Source organism: Mytilus californianus, unplaced genomic scaffold, assembly GCF_021869535.1.
Source record: "Mytilus californianus isolate M0D057914Y unplaced genomic scaffold, xbMytCali1.0.p SCAF_15, whole genome shotgun sequence".
NCBI lineage: Eukaryota > Metazoa > Mollusca > Bivalvia > Mytilida > Mytilidae > Mytilus > Mytilus californianus.
Window position 1 is genome coordinate 10,713,917 of NW_026262637.1, and position 25,470 is coordinate 10,739,386.

The 25,470-nt window shown below is 33.4% G+C and overlaps 2 protein-coding genes across 2 annotated transcripts in view; one reads left to right on the forward strand and one right to left on the reverse strand.

Annotated features, from left to right (window-relative positions):
• The window catches only part of LOC127725387 (perlucin-like protein), a 54,945-nt gene that overhangs the window by 18,257 nt on the left and 11,218 nt on the right, over nt 1-25,470 (forward strand). The gene's annotated exons all lie outside the window — the stretch shown is intronic.
• LOC127725378 (procathepsin L-like) lies at nt 2,271-18,271 on the reverse strand. Its single transcript, XM_052232312.1, has 9 exons — nt 18,086-18,271; nt 16,837-16,973; nt 14,160-14,265; nt 12,973-13,122; nt 12,228-12,351; nt 10,053-10,153; nt 9,371-9,533; nt 3,731-3,836; nt 2,271-3,185 (listed from the first exon to the last, which is right to left on the reverse strand). Exons 1-9 carry the CDS (start codon nt 18,086-18,088, stop codon nt 3,086-3,088), a joined length of 990 nt encoding a protein of 329 aa, XP_052088272.1. The 5' UTR covers nt 18,089-18,271; the 3' UTR covers nt 2,271-3,085.

Genomic DNA, 25,470 nt, shown 5'->3' on the forward strand with positions numbered 1-25,470 from the left:
AGCATGACTGGAGCGGCCCCCTCTTAGGCAGTCAATGGCCCCCCTTATGAAAATTTCTGGATCCGCCACTGAACGATGTTTCTATCCATCATATGTACATTGCCCTTGACCTTATTTTCATGGTTCAGCGATTTCCTAACAAAATGAATAGCTGATAATGGTTGATATCTATGATCAAGATTAACATTTCGTGTTCAAGTCAGTATCTCTAATACCATAAGTAATAGGTCAACTATGTTTGCTCGTATGGCGCACATGACTATTTAAGTGACCTTGAACTTATTTTCTTGATTAATTGGTAAATGTAAAGGTTTTTTTTTTGTTGGTTTTAGTTATTGTAATGTGTTCATGTCCGTCTTGCAGGTTTCATCAGACCTTGACTTTTTTATGGTTCCATGAGCAATGTTCATTTTATGAGATACTTTTATTAAATTGTTTATCTTACAGACCTTCACAATAAGTTCGATAACGATCTTTCCAGCAGTCGCGACATGTCAGTGCGTACAGTCACTCCTGTATTAATAATACGTAGTTGACGTTGTTTTGCCATGTCTGATTTGTTTATCTCGTTCGTGTAAGCCTTAATGATGAAATGTTAGACTTTTTTTAATTCAAGAACGGTGCAATCTTGTATGGAATTCTTGGTTGGTTTTAGCTCACCTGACCCCAAGGAAAAAGTGAGCTTTGTTCATCACTTGGCCCCCGTCGTCCGTCGTTTTCCGTTAATTTTTTACATAATCTTCTCCTCTGAAATTACTGGGCTACAATACATTTAACAAACATTATCCACAACCTTATGTCGGTTTTAAAAGGTCTATCGAACTTATGTTTAACTGTTTTTCATCATCATTGGGGTATCTAGTTTAAAAAGTTTTTAATGACCCCGCTTGTCAACAAAGATGGTTGACATGGCTTAAAATAGAACATAGGGGGATGCAAGTTTTGTCTATTATTTGAAAACAGCTATAGTTAGAGAAAATTTAACAAGGGCAGATATGTTCATAATGTTGAGCTCTACTTTTTGTCCATACACATCAAAACTCTCACACGAATTCTTATAGAAGTTGATATAATGTCATTGAATGACAAATTTCTCCTTTTTTTCCATTTCCGTCTATTATCTTGAAATATATAAAAGTTATATAGCAAAAATGATCAGCAAGACAATATATACGAATAAGTCGACTTGGTCGATATCCTTGTAAGAATTATTGACATTTAATTACGTTTTTTACCATATATTTTTTTGCGTTTTTGGCAATTATCTTACAAAAATCTTCTCCTCTTTAACAATTTAATCAAACTTGGCCACACGCTTTATTGAGGTATCTGGTTTGAAAACCCACATGATCAGCTATTTGTAAATTTATGTTTTTGTTTCAGGGTACCAGTGTTAACGTAAGAGTTTTTCATAAAATAAACAAAACCGGGATCTATACATAGACAAAACCGGGTCATTGTGTAGTAAACAACATTGACAAAACCGGGTGCTTCCATTTTGACATGACCTATTTCTTTCGTTCCATACGCAGAAATACAAGGATTGAGGTGCTCAAAGTGACTAGTTTTGCAATCTCCAAGTCAATATCTTTCTTTCCGTACCTTTCTTTCCGTACCATGTGAACAATTTCAGGAGAAATTAAACAAATTCGAGGCAAGGTTCACTCAATTCGTCATTTTGACGTGCATTTTTACTTAATCCTCTGTTAATCTAGAACGGTTGTAGAAAATATTACATCTCACAATAGAAAATAGTGATATATGTATATATATTCTTCGATATCATAAAAATAACAAATAAATAAACAGAAAACTACCTTTTCTCTGTCTATTGATGTTCCGTCACCGTGCCGGATATTAGATACTATCGAGTCCAAACAGTTTTTGCCGGGGTAGTTTAGACACAGTGGTATCGTTCAACCGATTTCTGACAATTATGTAGTGTTACGCATGCTTCTGTTGGAGCAGTATTATGTTACTGTAAGGAGTATGCCCCTGATAATGACGTTTGTTGGCATAAACATGCAGGAGAGTATTGTATCAATTGAAATATGTAATTGCCATATGATGGAGTAGAGGATATGTTACAGCTGAGAAATAACGAAGTTAATAATTGGAGAGTTGAAATCATCAGGTTTGTCATCGATTCTACGTTAAAGTCTTAATATGTGTCAAAATCGTGGAAAAGATCAAGATATGAAGCGGGCATTCTAGAACATACAATGAAAACCAGTGCAGGAAAACAGCATAACAGATGAAACAAATCAATCTCAAAAACTTAATATATCTTTTTATTACTCAATGAATCTCGTTGTTTTTTTAAACAATTCCAATGTTTAACTAGTCAACTTTTATTTCGAAAAAAGAATCATAAAACAATATAAAGGTAAGCATCCGTTACATAATCGTTTCTTTGGTAGACAATTTTTGAAAAAAGCAACTGTTATTCAACGCAAATGTCAAAAAATAAAATTTTACATAAAAAGATATCAGGAATAGACAAACATATTTGACGGCACAACAGACTAAATCTACCAACTACACTCAACTCCTAAAAAAACAAAAAAACGACGTACAAACAAAAACTAAGAACAAGTCTTGTAACCGGCTTTTGGGAACTAACTGATACAACATAACTGCACTATCTAAAACTTTCTGCTTTTCGAAAATATTGCAACATTAAGATAGTGTGAAGAAAATGCTACTTTGCATTGCATGACTTTTTCGAAAAGAGTGCATGTACATCTTGCATATTGCATCTGTAATACATGTTTAAAATAAGAAATTTACTACAACAAATCAAACTAACATTAATTCGAAAAGTATTGCATTAGTTACAAAACTGGTTAATTGGTAATATTTGCTTACAGCTGTTTTTGCGTAAGTAAAGAGCATCATGAAACGTTTTTCAGTTTATTTTTTCATACGTTTATAGTCACATCTCTTAATATCAGATTTGATAACTTGTATTTTTCATCTTGTTGAATGAAAGAGCACGGAAAACTCATTTTATACTCTTTTTTTTTATTTTATTATTTTATTGAAATACTCTTAGTAATTCCACAAAGTTCAGCATCATTAGATATCACATAAGTGGGTATATGGCGTCTGTTGCTATGCCACACTGATTGTTCCTGTTCCTTGACATCAATATGTATCCACCAATTCCCCAGCTGTTCCCCCAACTGAAATAAGGAAATACACAAGTGAATTGTTACTTTTTCGATATAACTGTAGTACGGGTATTAAAGTGGAACATTTTTATAGGTGTTTTACGCGTAAAAATATTAACGGTTTCTTGAAATCCCTGCTGATGATAATAAACATTTATGTTATTTTATTTGTCTCTTTATCATGTTTATATGCGTTCATTGTAATATACATCAATTCGGAAATTTCACACATGTGACACTTAAATTCTGAACAGTTTCAATAATAAATATTTAAGCATTACGAAATGTTGACCGCTAATAAAGTAAGTTTAAAAACAAATTGATTGATTGTTTAATTATTGCCTTATTTCGTTTCAGTGCGTAACGGGCATATATTGCGACCAAGACTTAATAATAATTTGCACGTTGATTTTTTTTTAGAACTGTTGTTTAACAGGTTTGAAGACATTATTGCCAATATTCTATAGATAAAACCCAATTATCAAATCAAATGTTACAACATAAAATAACTTGTAATAAATAAAAAGTTACTGGAAGAGTATTGTATTTACTGGTACCTGTTTTTAACAAGCCAATAATTATCGTCACTTTGTGTGCCATATCCAACAACAAGTACACAGTGATTTGTGGGGTAAGGCTTACAGCTCGGATTGTTGAATACACCTGAAATTATTAGTAATTCTCATTTAATATATTGTACTTCAAGAAACTAACAAATATTTGTACAAATTAGAAAATATTTTAAATAATTGCCACTACAGTGCACATAATAGGAATACGGACACTAAGGAGGAATACATTTACATCAGCCAACAGTTTAGTCTTAAGTTATAAAATCTTTAAATTTTGAAAACATTTATATGATTAAAAAGGGATTTTGGGTTCACGTACAAGAGGGAAAAAAATCAAAAAAAACAAACAACCAAAAGACAAGTGCAATATGTTTCATAATAATATTGCATACTCTAAATCTTCTCCAGGTTATAAAAGATGTGCATAAAATAACCGACACGTTATAAGACAATCACTGACGAAATTCTTGACTTGCAACATCGACCGACCACATGAACACTTTAAAATTTCAATCCTGACACTTGTTGAATTATTTCAAAGTGTGTACTTTATAGCCATTATATAATACTTTCTATCATTCTTAGCCGATTTATAATATATCTTCCCCGACTGATCGGTTTTGGCTTTTTCAATTATCGTCTTGTTCATTTAATCGCTTATTCTATTATTTGCATCATTCATCAATATCTACTACATTTCTCTATATATTATTCATTCGTTCGAGTTTGTCACATTTATTTTAGTTAACAGAAAATGTATACAAGGACGTAACCATCATATACATGTATCACTAGAAATAGTACATTATATTACAATACACAAAAGATTAAAATATATATTGAAATAATATAATATTGATAATTTGGATACATATAGAAACCTTGATAATAGATATGATATTACGAATTATATTTTAGACTTGATTTATTAATCACTGCGAGTTAGCTAAGGTCAGACCTTTTTCCTATTCTGGATTCTGTATCGCCTTACAAGCAGCAATACAATCTATTCACGTAAACCATAGGGATTATACGTAACATATTCAAGTGTTCATGAAATTTATCTTCGTATGAATGGAATTTCATAAGTTTGGGAAGGTGAAGATATGATCAGGTCGTTTTTATCACTTGATCTCGAAAAGTATAAAAGTCAAAAGTATAATAAAAAGTAAAATAACAAAAATACCGAACTCCAAGGGAAATTCAAAGGGCAAAATAAAAAGCCCAAACACATCAAACGAATGGAAAACAACTGTCATATTCCTGACTTGGTACAGGCATTCCCTCAAGTAGAAAATATTGAATTAAACCTGGTTTTATAGCTAGCTTTACCTCTCATTTGTATGACAGTCGCATAGAATTCCATTATTTTGACAACAATGTGTGAGCAAACCAAACAGACATAATAGGTAATTGTAAAAACGTCAAAATTAGGGGAACAGCAGTCAACATTGTAATACAACCTTAATCACTATAAAACAAATAACTGTTTCAGCAAAGAAACACAAAATGGCATATAGACAAAGTACATAAGCAAAATTAAAGACAGGAGCTCAAAATTTACCATAGCACAATAACACAATGGCAGGATGTATAAGTACCGATCCACATCATAGGTATATAATCAAAAATGGATAAACAGTAAAGTTTTGAATTATACAAGGACAAAAGGGGGACTTTAACACGTAATTAAGATGATAAACAACGTCAGTACCTTGAATCTATACTTCAAGACCATCATGTATCATTTGTGAAGTTGATACGAAATATTTATCAACAAGGTCTTCGTGTCTTCCAATGAACGTTTTTAGAAACAGGACGAGACGTCCTTTGATATAACCTTGGCTCATCAACTTTTTGCTCAAACACTTGTGACGTTTTATAAAGTCTGAGTAGAAGCTGCAAGCTCTTGAAGGTGAAGTTGGTATATTGCTGCTAAGGTGGGGGGAATTTATAATTTCAAAAAATTAAAATAGTCTCGCTTGTCATAGATTCTGGAGATCACCACTTATGTTAAATTCAAGGTATAAGTCTAAACAAGAGACGGAGGAAGCCGTGTCTGTTGTTTCTTTAGTTTCTAGTTCTGGAAGATATATTAATGGAACCCAATCAGAAAAGTTTGGATTGTTAATGGAAAGAACATCATCAATATATCTGAATGTGAAAATAAATGATCGGGCTTTTTTGATTTTCTTGTTTTTGACAAGTGTCTGAAGGAACTCCGACTAATATGAAAATAAGAAGAGGTCGGCAATGAGAGGCGCACAGTTCATGCCCATAGGAATGTCGACATCTTGCTAAAAAAGTCTACCTCTAAATTCAACACATATGTTGTCAATGAGAACCTCCAGCATACTGATCACTTGTATCTCTGTGTAGCAAGTTTTACCTTTTTTTCACTATTAAGAAAATATGCCGTATGGTAACCCAAAGCAATAAATTCATAGCGTATGCTGCCAATTTAAGCTCAACTGACCTAAAAGTCAATCGAGATTTTCTCATCACTTGGCGTTCGCCGTCCGTCGTCCGTCGTATGTTGTCCGTCGTCCGGTAACTTTTTACATTTTAAACTTCCTTTAGAGAACCACTGAATGGAATAAAACCAAACATTGCCTGAATGTTCCTTATGAGGTGCTGACCAAGTGTTGTTATTTTGTAGCTGATTCCTAATCCAAGAAGGCCGCCAGCCGGGGACGTAGTTAAACATAGGGCTTATGGGAAATACATACAAATGTCTTCTAATGGAGAACCACTGAATGAATGTAACCAAACATTGCAAGACTGTTCCTTATGAGGTGCTGACCAAGTGTTATTACTTTGTAGCCGATCACTCATCCAAGATGGCTACCAGCCGGGGACTTAGTTTAACATAGGACCCTATGGGAAATACATACAAATGTCTTCTTCTAGAGAACCCCTGAATGAAATGAAATCAAACATGGCATGAATGTTCCTAATGAGGTGCTGACCAAGTGTTGTTACTTTGTACCCGATCCATCATCCAAGATGGCCACCAGTGCCGGACTTGTTTTAGCATAGGACCCTATTCTAAAATCATATAAATGTCTTCTTCTAGAGAATCACTAAATGGAATAAAACCAAACATAGCAGGAATGTTCCTTATGAGGTGTTTACCAATAGTTGTTACTTTATAGTCTATCTCTCATCCAAGATTGACGCCAGCCGGGGACTAAGTTTAACATAGGACCCTATATGAAATATATAAAAATGTCTTCTTTTAGATAACCACTGAATGAATTGAAACCAAACATGGCATGAATGTTTCTAATGAAAAGATGACCAACTGTTGTTACTTTGTAGTCGATCCATCATCCAAGATGGCCGCCAGCCGGAGACTTAGTTTAACATAGGACCCTATGGGTAATACATACACATGTCTTCTTCTAGAGAACCACTAAATGGAATGAAACCAAACGTAACAGGAATGTTCCTTATGGGGTGGTGACCAATCGATGTTACTTTGTTGCCGATCCCTCATCCAAGATGGCCGCCAGTAGGGTACTAAGTATAACATAGGACCCTTCGGGAAATACATACAAATTTCTTCTTCTAGAGAACCACTGAATGCAATGAAACCAAACATAGCAGGAATGTTCCTTATGAGGTGCTGACTGAGTGTTGTTACTTTAATTTGTAGCCAATCCCTCATCCAAGATGGCTGGCAGAAGGGGACTAAGTTTAACAAAGTATCCTATTGGAAATATATACAAATGTTTACTAAATAATCGCTAAATGGATTTAACCCAAACATGGTATGTATGTTTCTTATGATGTGCTGACAAAGAATTGATACTACGTTGCTTATCTGTTATCAAAGAGGGCTGCCAGCAGGAGACTTAGTTATAGGAATTACATAAAAATGTTTTGTTCTAGACAACAACTGAATGGAATGAAACCAAACATGGGATGAATGTTCGTTATGTGGTGCTGACAAAGTGTTATAACTTTGTTGTCGTTTTGTCATCCAGGATAGCTTCAGAAAGGGGGCTTATATAACCCTATAACTTACAAAACCAATGTCTTCCGCTAGAGAACTGATAAATATATTGAAACCAGTTATGGTATGAATGTTCCTTATGAGGTGTAGACCAAGTTTTGTACTAGTAAATATCGAGGCTACAATGTTCCCTGACATTTTGCATTTTACATGTTCAAATAATCTAATTAAAACCAGGTGAGTAATTCAGGCTCTCGTGAGCCTCTAGTTATATTGAAAAGCATTGTGGATTATTTCTTTTAGACGATTTCTCAATTTCACAGGAGGAATGGTTGTATACAGGGTTGAAAAATCATTAGTTTTGATAGAATTAATTTCAGCGAATGATCGAGACTAATTTCAACTTATGAATGCGACGTTTTATCAAAGACCCGATTGCTTTTACCCATTCTGACAATGTGTCCAGTTTGTTTAGCTCAATGGAATCCATATTTATTTTGAAGTTATGGTTCCAATTGATGTGTTGGGGTTCTCTGAACTTAGGACCATGAGATATCACCTTTCGGAGATGTTCATGTTTAATTATGTTTAGATCCCCAGTTATAACATGGCAAGAGGGGCTGTAAATATAAGGCGAGTGGGAACAGTCACATGTCGGAGGTTTTCTTTAGGTATTTTGCGAAATCCAGGTCCTGCAAAGCTTGCTTATAGTTAAATATTTGCAATGGTTTTGTCGTAACTGTAGGATACAATATGAACAGACTGATTTTAAAAATAAATTGAAATTCTAGATGTTACCTCTTTGTGATGAAGAACGTTGGTAGCATCAATTCCTTCATTAGTAAACTTAATAGGAAGGAATTTCATCTTTTCATCATGTAAAGGTTCCGATCTTACTGGTTTGAAAGACGGAAAAGAGCTACATCACAAATCATAATGACCAGTCTGTATTTTGGCGAAAATGTATCTATATATCCTTTTTCAAGTGCATAATCTCTCAAACATTTAAGAAAATTAACAGGCAGTGATAAAAGAATAGTTCTAATGTAAGCAACCCATGCGGATGATGAAGATGTGAAAGAAGGTCATCAAAGCTCCGGGAGGGCGATCTAGATTTAGAAGACTTTTAAACACTGGGCTGGTGGTAATGTTTTTGCCCTTGACTACGCTGGGGTCTTAAGGTAGTATTAAATAAACTTAGGGATATCCCGGAGGATGTTTCGTGGAACACACAAATCAAATACTACAGTGTTCCGTGTAGCAGAAGAGGACCTTGGTAACCCGGACGACGTCCTAGACGGTTTGTTCTTTATAATTACTTTACTGCAAATGTGTACGAGACATTCATTAGTCGATCAAATATCATTGATCTATTAATATAATTGAATCGATCTCACATGTTTGCTTTAGGTATTAAAATTCGCGCATTTAGAGAAAGAAATGCAGAAGTTCAAAGGTATAAAAAAAAACATGAATAAATTTCGGTCTCTTACATTGTACGTAAAATACTTGTCGAAGTTCAGCATAATTGATCAACAACTTGAAATGTCTTACTTAACAACAATCAGAAGGGACACATACATGTTAAATATATGATGTTTTGATTACCACATTTTTTACAGTTATAGAGGTAGAATATGTTATTCGTTAATTTCAAAGATATTGACCTCGTTTGTACAGCTGAAAATTTTCATCCACGTCAATGCATGCCGAAACAGGTCCTACTGTTGCTACGGCCTCCTTTAACTGATTTTCATCTCCCTGTTTTATCATCATGTGTCCTGTGATAGTAGCTCCAATGTTAGATTTCGTGTACCGGCAGTTTCCAACCTGTATCGTAGACAAAATACATGCACCTGTAAACTTACAAGTATTTGATGCAAAATTAATGATTCCAATAACTTCATTACAATGAATACAGTGTATACGAATTGATAAAACAAAATATGCTGTGATAAACTGCTTGGTGCAGAATACGGAAAATCATGCATCCGATCTTTATACATGTAAATATTTGACGGAATTGGTAGAAAGGTCTACATTTTTCATTTGTCAAATATCGCAACTTATTATTAGAGCCACATCAGTTTAACTCATTTGATGCTTAAATTATGTGCTTTGATCATCAAGATTTTTAAAAAACTTAATTTTTCATGGAAAATTGCTAGTCTTACACCTATCTTCTTTTCAGTCAAGCAGCCACCTGTTAATTTCATTAATTCATGCAATAATTTAATAAGTATTATTATCTCTTTCTTTAACATGAACGTTATGTATCTTATTTCTTTGATACATTAAAATAGTCCTAATTGATCTATAAACTACTATATGTTATTCAGTTTTTCTTGCCTTTCCCTCGTATTGGTAGCCATTTTCTGTATCTATGCCTCTGTTATTTTTGACGTATGCAAATGAAGTAGATACCCAACCTCCATTGCAGCCTCTGTTCCCTAGATTTAATATAAATATATGTTGTTTTTCTTTCTAAAATATGCCATTGACTTTTTCACCTAACTAATTATAAATATAACAACAACTCTACATAAAAGTTATTTAAATCATCAGAATCTGTATAGATGTGTGACTTAACGTTTAAAATATACAGATTTTATGGACAGTCTGAGACGGCTAAATTTTCACATTTTGAAACGTTAAGCTTGCTAGTGTTTTAAATAAGTCAAGAGCTTGGAATATGTTTCTGTAATGATTTTAACTAATATGAAAAGATCATAAAGTGTGCTCTAAGGACATGTGACGTCACAATATCACAATAAGACGACGACAATAATATAAATTCAACACCAAAATTGAATTTTAACAAATCAAGAACTCAAAACAAGCGAGGTTGAAACATAATGAATCGGTCGGGGAAACTGTTAAACGGCTACGAATAAGAGTCCGCTAATATCTCTAAATGAATGAAATATGTCAGTAACGTAAATGAGACAAAAAACGACACAAACTTTCTTAATACATTTATTTATTTTACGAATTCGTCCAACAATTCATAAACATCTGCCAGTTTTGAATTTATCAATACTTATTTCACTACAGACAACTCAATGTGTAAAGAGACCATTACTTACTTGGAATGTGAATAGGAAATGTCAAAAATATCTTCCAAAGGTAAATGATAGATAAAATTGCGAAAAGTCATATACCTCTTGGGAGAGCTAAGATTTCTGAAATAATCTAACGGCTCCCTACATTTCACTTACAAACGCAATGTGATACATTCGATCATTATTATTATTGTAATTGCCACTGATTGAATTAAGCTGGCTGTATATTATATATACATTATTGTTAAATTGACTATTAGGCTCCTAATCCATTTTTTCTTCGGACGCAAGAAATTTATAAAGTGTTGTTTTCATTTTTTGTCATTATTTATATATCAAATATACTGAGGGATTCTTTTTTCTACTTATCCACCAGACCTCATTTCAAAAGTTAATGAATACATTTTTCAATTTTTTAAATTTAGCGGTAATAGATCGTGATCTGTACAAGGAACTACTGTTTATTTTACTCTCTGAATAATATTCAGTCAGAATTTTTCAAGTCCTGATCAAGTGTATTCACATTCAGTTTGCCACTAATTACACAGCAACACCAATAGTAAGAATTAGCAACTTCACTTCTATACTTGGGCGTTTACTACACTCTAAACGCTCAACAAACAATGGTTCACATTAGGTTAATTGACAAATATGTGATTCAATATCATAGTAGCTGTTAGAATATATTCGTTGAAAAGACAAAGAAACACATTTTGACAAAAGCTATTACAATTCCTACCTCGAAATAGATTAAAGCAAGTCTTTTCTTCAATTTTGAGATAGTCGTTTATCTACATACAGTCTGTTCTCGTACATCTAAGCATGAATTTAATTACCATCAAAGGGGGACATCCGATATGCATAGCACTTTAAACTTTGCACAATACGCCGTTGGTCCATTTTTGGTGATATACTATTGGCGTGGGTCGGTACTTATACATCCCGACATTGTGTTATTGTACTATGGCCAATTTTGTATTCTTGTTTTTCATATTTGCTGATGTACTTTGTCTATAGAGTGTCTATACGCAATTTTGTTTTTCTTTGTTGAAATTATCTGCTTTATAGTGATTAAGATTATATTCCAATGTTGACTGCTGTACCCCAATTTTTGACATTTTTACCTATTATGTCGGTTTGTTTTGCTCACATATTGTTGTCAATATAATGGAATTTTATGAGACAGTTATACAAGTGAGAGGTTTAGCTAGTTATAAAGCCGCGTTTAATCCACCGTTTCCCTCATTAGAAATGCCTGTACCAAGTTAGAAATATGACAGTTGTTTTCCATTCGTTTGATGTGTTAGAGATTTGGATTTTGTAATTTTATACAGAACTTTCCCTTTTGAATTTCCCTTGGAGTTTGGTATTTTTGTTATTTTACTTTTTGGATGAATTTATCAATTTTGCCAGACTTTGCTTATTATTCCTCACTGTTGTCATACTCGATTATTCTACTTACCATATTTTGAAGAACAATCCATCAGATTTTGTTCTGATAACGATACGAGTTTCCCTGTTTTCCTGAAATGCTGGCCCTCTAACGATCCTGTAGCTGAGAATGCCCAGCATGATCCACACGAACCCTGATGATGCGAAAATATATAACTAACATGAAAATGAGAAACAGCTGTTTCTAAGTAAAAGGAAAAACCTTCTTTTTATATCATAGAACTAAGATTGTCCCCGGCAAACTTGACTTTGAAATAAAAAAACATCAATTACATAATGATAGTTTTATATGAGAAAACATGTATTATAGAATAACATTCAGCTTGGGAAGCCAAATGATAGAATAGACTCGTTGGCATTAAAGATGAACATAAACAGAACGGAATTTATCAAATTAAATTCAATTTAAAATTGTATCTCTAAGTTTGGACAGTGCCGAAGCACTTTAAACAGGAAAAGTTATTTATACAATCATACACAAAACCAATATATAGTGCAAACATCTTTGAGTGCCAATCGGCAACATTTATAAGTGACGTTTTCTTCTTTTTTGGACGAAATTTTAATCCCCAAAAAACCTTTACGATATGGTCATAATTATAGATTAACTGTTTACAAAACTTTTATTTTTTCGAAATACTAAGGATTTTCTATCTATAAATTACCCCGAAATGACAAAGGTATGGGATCTTTAATGAGTGTTTACCATTTCTCCTTTTTTTTGTATTATGAAGCTGTTAATAGAATAAATATACCTGATTTTTCACAGGAGTAACATAGCCCTTCTTTCTCCAGTCTACTTCACTGGGAATCTGTACATTATTTGGAGGAAGAAAAGTAGAACCTTCACTTGTGTTTCTAGGTACCATTCCACCTGTCATTTTCTCGATCACCTCATCAATAGACTACAAAAATCGGACACTGTATCGTCATACATTGAGGCAAATTGTTTGCTTTATAACATTATTGAAAAAATTTCGTACCTGGATGTTTCTTCCTGACTACTACCAGAAAAATATTAATAATGACGGAATGAATAAATTACAGAAACATCATATAATGTGTTGTTACTTCGACGTAAATTTATACAATACATATGATCAGTTGAGATTAAAAAAGATCGTTGAGCAATAAACAAAATAGTATAACCACGCCACATCTGCATGTGCTTTACCTGAGTCGGGACATTTGTCAGCCAGTGGGCGGTTGACATTTCTAAATAATACTGTGTTCCTATAGGTTGCACTTTTCAAATATATTTGATTCTCAAACCACGCCTTATTTTAAGAGATTATTAACAGTCACAGATCTTTTGTTTCGTTTACCCATTGGTTCCCATATATAGTCTGCATGGTAAATATCCTAGAGTCACAACTTGAGAATTTACTCATTATGAAAACAGTTCAAATTGATTTTTCTGGGAGACGCAAAGTAAAGTGAAGGACAGCACGGAATTTGAGTATAAGCATAAAATCTATGACGTTCAACGCATATAAATGTTGATAAAATGCTGCACAACCCTATGTTTTGACCTTTGCAAACAATAGCTGTGCATGTGAACTTTCCATTTAGGATATGATTTATTATGAAACTTCATAGTAAAAGTGGCACCGTTTTAGGTGTAAAAGAGTTCCTTATGGAAACTGCGTTATCTATATTAACAGATGTGCAACCTATTGGTGTTGATTCCATATTTATGTTAGTCAATGTTATTCACAAAGTCACACACTCGATCCAATTACTAAGTGCTTTTCATTTTCTACATATTGACATGTTTAAATTTGAACATAGTTTTTGTTTCGTTTTTGAGTTGACGTATCCTTAAAATTTCTTTTTATTCACATGTACACGTGTTATTGTAAGTTCAACTAAGATACAGAAGAAAAATGTCCCTAGCTTCTATGAGTAGTAATGTAACGTAGCTTGTTGATTGAATTCTTACCATATCAGCTATATGATTCAAACCAAGCCAGTAACTGTGTTCTCCTCTATCAGCCGCCAAATTGTGGTGTTCAATATATTGAATATTCGTCTCCCAAATATATCGTCTTTATTAAAAGAAAAATACATTTAAACAAGTGCCCTATTCTGGAATTTTTGGAAATTTATATTTTAATTACCGAAATTATTAAATCAATAAAGGAAAATGTTGGACAAAGTTCAATAACACAACACTAGATCCTTCAAAAAATAGAAAAACATATAACATATATGTAACACTCCCAAACGTGTCCGATTCCCCCAAACGTGTCCGTAATATTCAATATTGCCAAACGTGTCCGATTTCATAACCCCCAAACGTGTCCGATAATTGCTATTCGCCAAAACGTGTCCACTGTTAAACGCCAGAACGTCTCACGTCTTTTAGTGCTAATACATGTATGTCCTAAATGACATCAATAACGTTTACAGCAATTCTATGATGAGGGACACAGTTGATTAAATGGTCCTTTATTAGCAATAGTTTGTCCAATGCCGGTTGTTAATGATTATCATAATTGCAAATTAAATATGTAATATATGAATTAACTTTTGACTGAATTTGCTTATTGTCCAGTTGCAAGAATTTCATGCTCATTTAGAGCGAACATACAAATAATTCTAGTACAGTTGAATTAATCGTTTACTATGTAAATTATTTTGTACTAATAAACTCCGATGATGCCTTTTATATTAAACCGAATATTGCGCACGGCGGGCTTTCTGCAGAATGGACTTCCCTTTTTTCAACAGTTCTGGTATTTTAAAAGCTCTTCAAATCATAAACTGTTTGTCAGGTTTTTTAATAAATTTTAGGTTTCGAGCATCACTAAAGACACACAAACAAGAGACATAACGTCCAGTGCCAAATATTTCATGCATTATTTGAACGACGTCATGTTAACAATAAATACTGTACATAGGTTTTATTATCATACCGGGAATTTAGGATTGGGCCTAAATTTTTATGGTTATTCGGTTTTAACACTAGTTGGAATTTTAATCTAAAAATATTAAGAGCCAGTAAAGACCGATTTTTTTATGACTTCAGTAAGAAACTACTTCAATCTCCGTTATGTAATAGAGGCCGTTTTAAATAAAAGTTACGGAAATTAAAAAAAAAATGTTGCCTTCCAAAATACAACAGATGGCTCCATGAAAGAGTGAAATGCTACAAAGTTTTTAATGCGCAGAGATAGTGACATTCTCCCTACACGAGGTATCTGATTTAATATCTACAATTTAACTCAGCATGGCTGCTTACATTTACATCCAACATAGCTGAACGGACGCCCCACTTTTTACCCAGGTTATACTGCCGGTTGAAAAAAGACCTAAAGTAATTTATTTCTATTTTTTAATGAAATAGTAAAAGAGTATACGTTAATGAAAAAACAATAACCAAATAACCTACGTATTTATAATATGGACACGAATGATAGTTCTAGTAAAAGAAAAAAAATTAAGCTTGATATGGACACGTTTGGGGGATTGGACACGTTTGGGGGATTGGGCACGTTTGGGTGTTTAGACAAATGACACGCTTTGGCGCCCTTTTACATGTAGCCATGTTCAGTGACGTCATGTGGACACGTTTTGGGAAATCGGACACGTTTGGGGGGGGAAGGACACGTTTCTGAGTGTTACATATACATGTTTGTGTTCGTCTCATTCTATGTAATTTGGTGTAGACTGAAGGGGCAAATATGTTTTCGAAGCATCGTATATTGTATACACTGTTTACATCAAAAGTCCCATGTATGTAAAACAGTCCTACCCACTGAGATACTTTCTAAACAAAGAGTCAAAATTGTTCTGTAAATCAAGCGATGACTGGTACCGGTAAATTTAAATTGGATAATCAACGGCCTGGTTTATACCACAACAATGAACGAAAAAATAAGACAGACAGCAATTAACAACAACCACTAAATAATAGGTTCCTAGCTTTAGACAGAAACAAAATATGGCGTAGTTTAACATGTTGTCGAGCGTTCAACTTTCTCACAACATTAAGAATTGTTGTGAAAACTCTTCAAAGATACCATAATTATAATTTGGTACGCCGACACGCGTTTCGCTTACATAAAACTTACTAATGGCTCCCACAAGCAGCTGCATCGGCCAAATATGTAAACGTATCAATGATACCAAGATTTTACTTATAAATTGGTATGCTGCAATGTTTTATTCTATACAAGACTCATCGGTGGCGCTCGGATCAAAAAAGTTGGAAGGCCCAATAAAAAACGAAGAAAAAGAGCATTGAAAACAAATACAGCAAATAATGGTGCCATATACGGCTAAGGTCATTGTTCGAAGGTGATACCGCATGTCATATTGATTTTATCGTGTATTAATCATTTTATCATATATTTAAACAGGGGTGTATGATACAGGGTATACGGTACAGGTCTAAACTTTCGAACTTTTTCAAATATTCAAAATCGCAGTAACACGTACTAAATAAACGATAGATTATAATATTAAAGCCCGTTGTGATAGAGAAATATTTGGTTTTCTATGGTCATATTTAGAGAAAAAATTTGTCATATGTTCATTTAATTTTCTATTTGAAATTAAGAATGACCTATATCTTTGTAGTCTGTTATTGCAGAATATTACACAAAAGTCTCTACCTCAATCGATCTTCACTTTCATTGTCGTAAGCCTTGTTGTATGTTTTTTTAAAAAGTAGCCATTCTCTATCCAGGTCCTGGTTGATTTGATGTAACGCTGAACTACCAATGAACAGAATAAATAAAACAACGGTTTTCTGAAAAATATAGAACTTTGACATATCATTAGTGTTTCTAATGATTTTAACCAAGTAAATATATATCAAAAATTACTCAAACCCAAAACTAAAAATCAACGAAGAGCTGATTTTATTGAAAATGACCAAACCCTGATAAAGAAGTAGTGCTTTGCTTGAGGAAGATGTATTTCTAGCTTTCAATAATACATGTCTATCTTTCATTTATTTAGCTTGAGCTTTCATTGTGGATGTATATCCAAAAAAGCACTTTCGATACACCATTTTTTACCAAGTCCTCTTTCCTCGAAAGAATCTACTGAATTAGACTTATTACCAGATTTGTACTAACTTGAAAAACACGACGGGTGCCACATGTAGAGCAGGATTTGCTTAACTATCCGAAGCAACTGAGATCATCCCCGGTTTTTGATGGGGTTCGTCTTGCTCAGTCTTTAGTTTTCTATGTTGTGTTTTGTGTATTGTTTGTTTTTTCGTTGTTTTTTCGTCTTTTGTCATAGCATTGTCTGTTTGTTATCGACGTTTGAGTTTGAATATTCCTTTGATATCTTTCGCTTTTCTTTTATCTTCAAGTGAACTCAAAATTTGATGTTGCAAATTCATTATACAGTATCTGTTTATTCATGCTCGTAAAAATAATGATCGAATTTAAGTAACCTTCTTGTATTTACAACAATACTTATGACTGATTCAAAACTTAAACAAAATGTTTGCTTCATAAGAAAACTTTTGTAAACAGTTGATTTGATATATTTTGTTTTGAAGCAAGATAACGAGAGTAGCTGTCCCATTTGTCTTTGTTTTTTTTTCTGAAATCAGAGTTATTTCCTCATATTTACTTCAAACTTCTATCATTAAGCTTTTTTCTAGTCAATAATAATGCCTTTTCCATGAATAATCTCTTAAAAATAAAAAAATATTTAACTAAAGGCCATGAGTATACACAACATTCACAATAGCTTGACAACATGTTCGACGGCCTATACTGTTTGTATATTTTGAAATATAGCAATCAACAGAAACATATTGTTTCATCTTTAATCCTTCTATTCCTATATACTTCTGTAAAAGTGAAATCACATTTATAATTGTATTTAAACATGTGTTCTTACCATAGCTTAAACGATATGAATCCGTCTATATGATTATCAAATGAAGAAATAATCGTGATAATTACACACTTTCACTCTTAATAAAATTCTTGGAACTAATCCGGGAAGTTTTTAGAATGTATCTTTTATTCACAAAAACTTCCTTAATTGCTTTTAATCATATGACATCGATGATATGAACTTTGGTTTATACAAATATATTAAATAAAATTGAACGATTATCAGTAAGGAAGTATCTTATAGAACAAATGGTTCGTGCGTGAACCAATGAAATATCAGGATAATATATGTTTGTTTATGAAGAGGGCTTGATAAAGGGGTTTATGTCTCGTTTTAAAGTTAATCTCGAGCGATTTAAATATTTTGATGTAATCTCTAAAAAATTCCATATAAAATATTTTTTTCATGACGAAAATTGAGAAAAAAAATTGTGCCTTTATATTTATCACGTGGTTCCCCAGATTACCGCCTTCATTTTCACTTTTATATTATCACGTATAAACACACACATATAATCATATTACGATCGATTTGAGTAATCTTTCATAGTTTTAATTTTGACAATTATTTTGCAGATGCACGCCCCATTATGCTTTTTTTTCATTATCCGATGTTTTTCTTTCTTTCCTTCTTTATCTATCTTTTTATTATATGTGTTGCGGGGAAAACATTTAAAAGAATATTTTCTGACAATTTTAGAAATATCGAAACTAGTGTTTGTCGGAATCTGTCTCTTTATAAAAGTTCAAAATTGAAATACACACAATTGCTTCCATCTATTTTCTAAACAAAAGTATTTTTCATTCATTATAAAATATATTGATAAAACATTGCCTAAATAGGTTGTATTTTAGAAGGTGTGCTCGATTAAGGATTGTTCTGTGTTGTTATGTTCAACGTGAATGCCATCGGAGTCCAAATTCAACGGACATTTCCCGGTAATTTATTTATATCCCTCAGAATAAATTAACTTATAGTATTATAAACAATTAATGGGGGGTCACCGAATTTGTTTTACTGCATACATTTTTACATGAAAATGTGTTAGGTAAGAAACATAGAAAAAAATAAGGTTATAAGATTTCGGTGCCAGATGCGGATCCAGGATTTTGAAAAAAAGGTGGGGGGGGGGGGGGGCGGGGGGGGGGGGGGTCTAGGCAACGTTAGAAGTGGATCATAAAATATAAGTATTATAAGGATGTAGGGTCATATATATAAGTGTTCGTTGGATATGTATTTTACATATGCATATTTAGGACGAAAAGATGAATATGAATCAGACTTTGTATTATACGGCAGGAACATGAGGAAGTTATGATTCTGAAATCGGACCGACCAATCATTGTTCTTACTCCTAAATATTGCGTGCTTGGCAGAGAGGCAGTCAAATCTTCGAATTGAACCGGGCGAGGATCGAGCCCAATCTTCCCTCACTCGAGCAGTAGTGTAGCTTCCATTGACGCATTGAGGGTACTGCCTCACCAATGTTTTGACCATTAAAAAAGACACATAAAGAGAAAATATATACCGTGTATTTCATAGTACAGAATATTGAGTGACAACGGTTCAAAACGTTGATTGCTTTACTCTTTACTCACTCATTCCTCATCATTAAAGCACCGAAAACAATATACGTCAATCTTTCTTTCATAAAATGAACAAGGTTGATGCAAATATCGTTTTTAATGAACAGACAATTTGGCTTTAATATTGATTCACTTATAGGGTCTTTGCATCGGAATTAAACACATTTATTCTAAAACCAGTTGTTGGCATGACACGGGTTATGTTCTTCTCATATATTTTATGACGGTATAATACTAAACCCCTAACAGGAGGGATTGTGCCTGATATTCATATGATGAAGACATAATCTTTCAATCAGTTTAATTGAGGTCTGGAGCTGGCATGTCAGTAACTGCTAGTAGTCTGTTGTTATTTATGTAATATTGTCATTTTGTTTATTTTCTTTTGTTTCCTATTCTGACATTGGACTCGGACTTCTCTTATACTGAGTTTTACTGTGCGTACTGTTGTGCGTTTGTTTTTACTACATTGGCTAGAGGTATAGGGGGAGGGTTGAGATCTCAAAAAACATGTTTAACCCCGCCGCATTTTTGCGCCTGTCCCAAGTCAGGAGCCTCTGGCCTTTGTTAGTCTTGTATCATTTTTAATTTTAGTTTCCTGTGAATAATTTGGAGTTAAGTATGACGTCCATTATTACTGAACTAGTATACATATTTGTTTAGGGACCAGCTGAAGGACGCCTCCGGGTGCGGGAGTTTCTCGCTGCATTGAAGACCCATTGGTGGCCTTCGGCTGTTGTTTGCTCTATGGTCGGGTTGTTGTCTCTTTGACACATTTCCCATTTCCATTCTAAATTTTAATGTCTACCTTTAAAAAAACTGATTCAATCAAGATATCATAACTGTAAAACTCACATGATGCTTGATTTTTTTTGATTTTTTTTTGACAATGGACTTGTTACTTTAGGTGCACGTAGTTTTCAACAGACACTTGGCATTCCTACATTTTATGTCGTACTCTTCCTACTGACATGTACCATGGTTAATATAACCAAGACTTCATAGTTCACCCAATTATTATAATCCATGCATTTTGACAAAAACTAAACGTATCAACTAAAAAAGACATAGTGGATCTTAAACTTTAAAATCCCCAAATCTGTACAAAATAGAAATAAGAAGGTGTGGTATGAGTGCCAATGAGACAACTATCCATCCAATTCACAATGTGTAAAAAGTAAACAATTATAGGTCAAAGTACGTCCTCAACACGAACAGGAAGCTATAAAGGGCCCCAAAATGACTAGTGTACAACAATTCAAACAGGAAAACCAACGGTCTAATCTATTTAAAATACGAGAAACGGGAAACACTTATGAACCACATCAACATTTTCGAGGAGGTCATACATATAATACTGTCAATAATTTTTGTTTTGCTCAGGACCTGTCTGTAATTGATTACTGAGAATTAGACCTTTAACCAGCAGTTTCATTGAAATATATTGATTTAATGCGCACTAGAAATATAATAATTTCATAATAAAATTCCACAAATCTTGATTTTTCATAAACAGGATCTTTGTGCCAGTGTCGATTGATTGATAGTTGGTTGCTTGACGTTCAGTGGCAAATATATCATGCATATTTAACGTGCAGAGAGCATGGCATTCTCTCCACAAGGGGCATCGGATTTAACGTCCCCACTCTGACCGGACGTGACTGCGTACTTGTATGTCCCGCACAGCCAAACGGACGCCCCACTTTGGCAATGGTTTAACTGTCGGTCGGAACAAGACCAATAGTGACCATATTGCTATTCCTCGGTCACCCTTGAGGGGTTACTGTCGAGCAAACACGCTACCACAAGACCAAAGAGATAGTTATGAATATGAAAGATACATAAACATGTACATGTTTTAATCAAAACTTTTGCAAAAAGAACATGTGGCCTTAAGACACAGTGCCCCTTCACTTGATTATATTTCCATGTTCAGTGCACCACTTAATCGAGTCAAACTCTAATTTGGTATATGAATTTGAACATTTTATATTTTGAACGGGACGGCAGAATGAACGGATACACAGACCAGTAAATATAATGTCCCCTTGCTATCATAGGTTGCTCATAAAATTAAAATGATCCTACTACTTAACAAAACTTAGATAAAAAAAATCCGTACGTGTTCGTTTTGCATACGTTTTTGCATAAGTTAAAGGCCAATCATTTTAGAAAAACAATTTGAGAGCAATGCCGTTAAATTACGCGTTCGTTTGTACGAACTCTTCCTGGAATCAATGCATCTTTATAATTAACGATAAGAAGTAAAAACATTAACTAATTCAGTAAAGTGTAATCATATTTTTTCTTGAAATTGCGTCCTCATAAATTCCATTTGATAAAATTCTACAAATGGTGACAAAGTACAATTAGAAAGATGCATCAGTGATCTGAATGTCTACCTATGACAAAAGTATCTTGAAATAAATTATATAAGTATGCTAAAAATAAAAGAAGCAACTCGTGTACACCTGTTACATTCCGGCATGTTTGAAACTCTTGTTTTAATCTCATAACTTATAAATCAAAAATGAGAATATCATCTCGCTTCAGATTCAATTATGTTTATTTTTCAAACTTTATTTTGATTAGTAACTTTAAGAATTCACCGTTTGGGAGAGATATATATGGGTCAAGTGAAATCACGAAGTAATGATCAGTGCATTTGATTACGGCAACTGAGTTTACTGTTCCCTTGAAAGGTTGTTGTCAATAAAATCATCGCAAATTTAATAACAAAATATGTAAAGAATTAAAATAGCAGATTGTGCTAATTTTTAGATAGCATCTATTCAAAAAAAGTATATGTATTCAACGAGCCAAAAAACTATGCAGTCTATGCTCCCCTCCGTCATCCTTCAATGCAATAGGCCGAGATACGATCAGATAGGTTGGTTATGTCGAGTAATGTCATTTTATTGAAAATCTGTATTAAGTGTCGCTCATTCTTTATTGGACATACATGATGTTCACCCAAGCATACGACCTTCAACACAACTCGCATAGAATTTTTAAATAGGATTCTATAATCATCTTATAACATTTAGCCAATTCGGTGTTTGTCGTACAATCTACCCGAGGTGTTTCAGCAAAACTACAGTGTTGATTTTTAATTTATGCAAAAAAAGCCGGATAAGTGTCATTGAGGCTTACCAATCAGGACGTTTTTTTCCACGATAAATTGTTATTGTCTCTGAGAGAACATTCCGGTACCACATTCACAATGCTTTAAAACAATAACAGTTGTATTTTGTTGAAAGCAATGTTTTCTTTAACTTCGTTTCTTTTTGTATGTCTTATTTCTTTTCCATTGCAAATCTGAAAGAGGTTAAACTACCTTGATTAATTGTATGTTCAAATCGATAAATATATAGTTCTCGTTTTGAGAATGGCGGTTCTAAATGAATGACGTAAACAAAGAAATGAAATTATCGCAAGGAAGTTCACCGCTTTAGTTATAAAATAACTGGGTGTATGTTCAATCAAAACAAGAAACCCGTTTACGTCAGAGTGATCCAATAGAGCTATAAAGGGGAACTGCTGAAATCGACACTTCGTGGGTTAAACGATCACCATCACGAATTGATAACTGATAGTATGTGTTGATATTTAAACTCACTGACCTGTACTTATAGTGATTGTGAATGTGAAATTTTGAAGGAAATGTGTAAATTCGCAAGGCGAATGATGAATACATACCATAAGAAGTTTACCTTGTCGACGCATCTAGTCTCGCTCAATTTAGGAGTTCTTCAGTTTCTATATGATACCTTGATTTGTTTCCTCCTCGTTGATTTACGAGATTTGTTTCCTCCTCGTCGATTTACGTGATTTGTTTCCTCCTCGTCGAGTTACGTGATTTGAGCTACTTTCGCCTTAACTTTTACCATTCTCATGTCGTGGAGAAGAAAATTCGTTTTTTATGAATAATTTTGTTTGGTTTCTTAAATTTCTATGTTAAAGCAATTAATAGGTCGACCATAACTACTAGCATAATCGTTGTGAGTATTCCTTCTGGAATATCGTTTTGATATCAGATGGTTTTCGTTAACTTTGAAATAAAATGTATTCATAACCTAAAATATTCTTTATGTTGCTTGTAATAGGAAACTTGTTTTTTCTTCAATGTGAAACAAGAGAATATTACAAATATCAATTATTTAATTACTTCCCCAAACGAACGTCTGTTTCTTCAAGACTTCAACCTCCACTGCGTTTACTGAAAGCACTATCGCCTCAAGTATTATACAAAGTTCTATTTCTCGGTTAAACTCGTTTGTCCTTATTTTATGTTACAGCACAGCACCGTATTGATTTACATTTGACTTGCACATAGATTCCACATGTTATACATACGCCTTTGTTTACCTATATAATAACATACCAGATCTTGTGCACAAATTAAACTAAGGTTCAATTAATAGATATAAGAAGATGTGGTATGAGTGCCAATGAGACAACTCTCCATCCAAGTCAAAATTTAAAAAAGTGAACCATTATAGGTCAAAGTACGGTCTTCAATGCACATACAAAACATTGTTTTAATTTATGTTTTTATAATTTTAATACGAAATATAAAAAAAAGTAATGTCATCTATTTAAATGGTCAATAAATATCGACTAGAACACTAAAACAATTTTAATATAATTAATTATGCAAAACATGAATGTTTGATACTCTATTTCTTGACCATGTTAACTTTTCCATATTTATTTCCCAAATAAATCCTACTAAATAATTCTGGGCTAACTTTACAATTTATTTGACAAATATCATCTTATTGACTATGATTCTCATGTATCAGTTGGATTCAAAACTTTATTTGTCAGAAAAACAAAAAGTTATGAATTCGTTTCAAGACTTCTTAAGCATAATATTATTAATTACACAGTGTTCTACAAAATGTAATGACCGAATACAATACATACGGGGTTAGAAAATTTCATATGTGGGAAGGAAAGCTCGAACCGCATATGCAATTTACTGATCTCGAATATGTCGTATTAGGTCACTAGCACACTATGATACGAATTTATCTTACTGATTTTCTTAACATCAGGAATTCAGACTAGCAGCCTATCAAAGTGATCAAGTCTTCAAAATTAAGAACCTACTATCATTGGTCTATACAAAAACAAAAACAAAGACCACCAATAACAATTTGTTAGCCTTAAATGTGTTTTTCTGCATTTATTCATATATATATTTAGAGTTGTCACATGTTTAGACGTACTCAAATAATTATTTCTGTGACTGCATCTTACGATCCTTTACGACAGACAATTTAGCTAATCTTCAAGCCTAATATATCATGTACTGTGTTACAACTCTAGATTCTACTGACGAGGAAAGGTAACACTGGGCCACCGAAAGCTGAATTTTAAGTTCAGTCTAGGTGGCCGAGTGGTCTAGAACGCTGGACACAGTGCAAGCGGTATTGTCACGATATCCCAATAGCATGGGTTTGAATCCCGGTGAGGGAAGAACAAAAATTTGCTTCCGCAATTTTGCAGATTTAACATTGTTGTGCTGATATTTAGAGTAATTATGTATATATTATGCGTTTTCAGCCGTGTATCACCTTCACTGGTGATCAAATGGATGGATCTGTCGTAGAGTTGTCACTTGTTTACACGTACTTATATATGTATATATATATATATATATATATACAAGTCTAAATTGAAAACAACGTTCAAACCTATGATTGCGTTGGATATAAACCGCAATTTTTATACGTGTGCATGCAAAACAAATTTCTTGGTAGAGGGGTCTAAATACAGCACAAACAACATTTT

Excerpts from the sequence above, each read along its gene's own strand:
- LOC127725378 (XM_052232312.1), bottom strand. Across the intron at positions 13,123-14,159 it reads TGAATCATATAGCTGATATG|TCTATTGATGAGGTGATCGA; the intron begins GTAAGAATTCAA and ends CGATTTTTGTAG. Across the intron at positions 12,352-12,972 it reads TTACTCCTGTGAAAAATCAG|GGTTCGTGTGGATCATGCTG; the intron begins GTATATTTATTC and ends TCGCATCATCAG.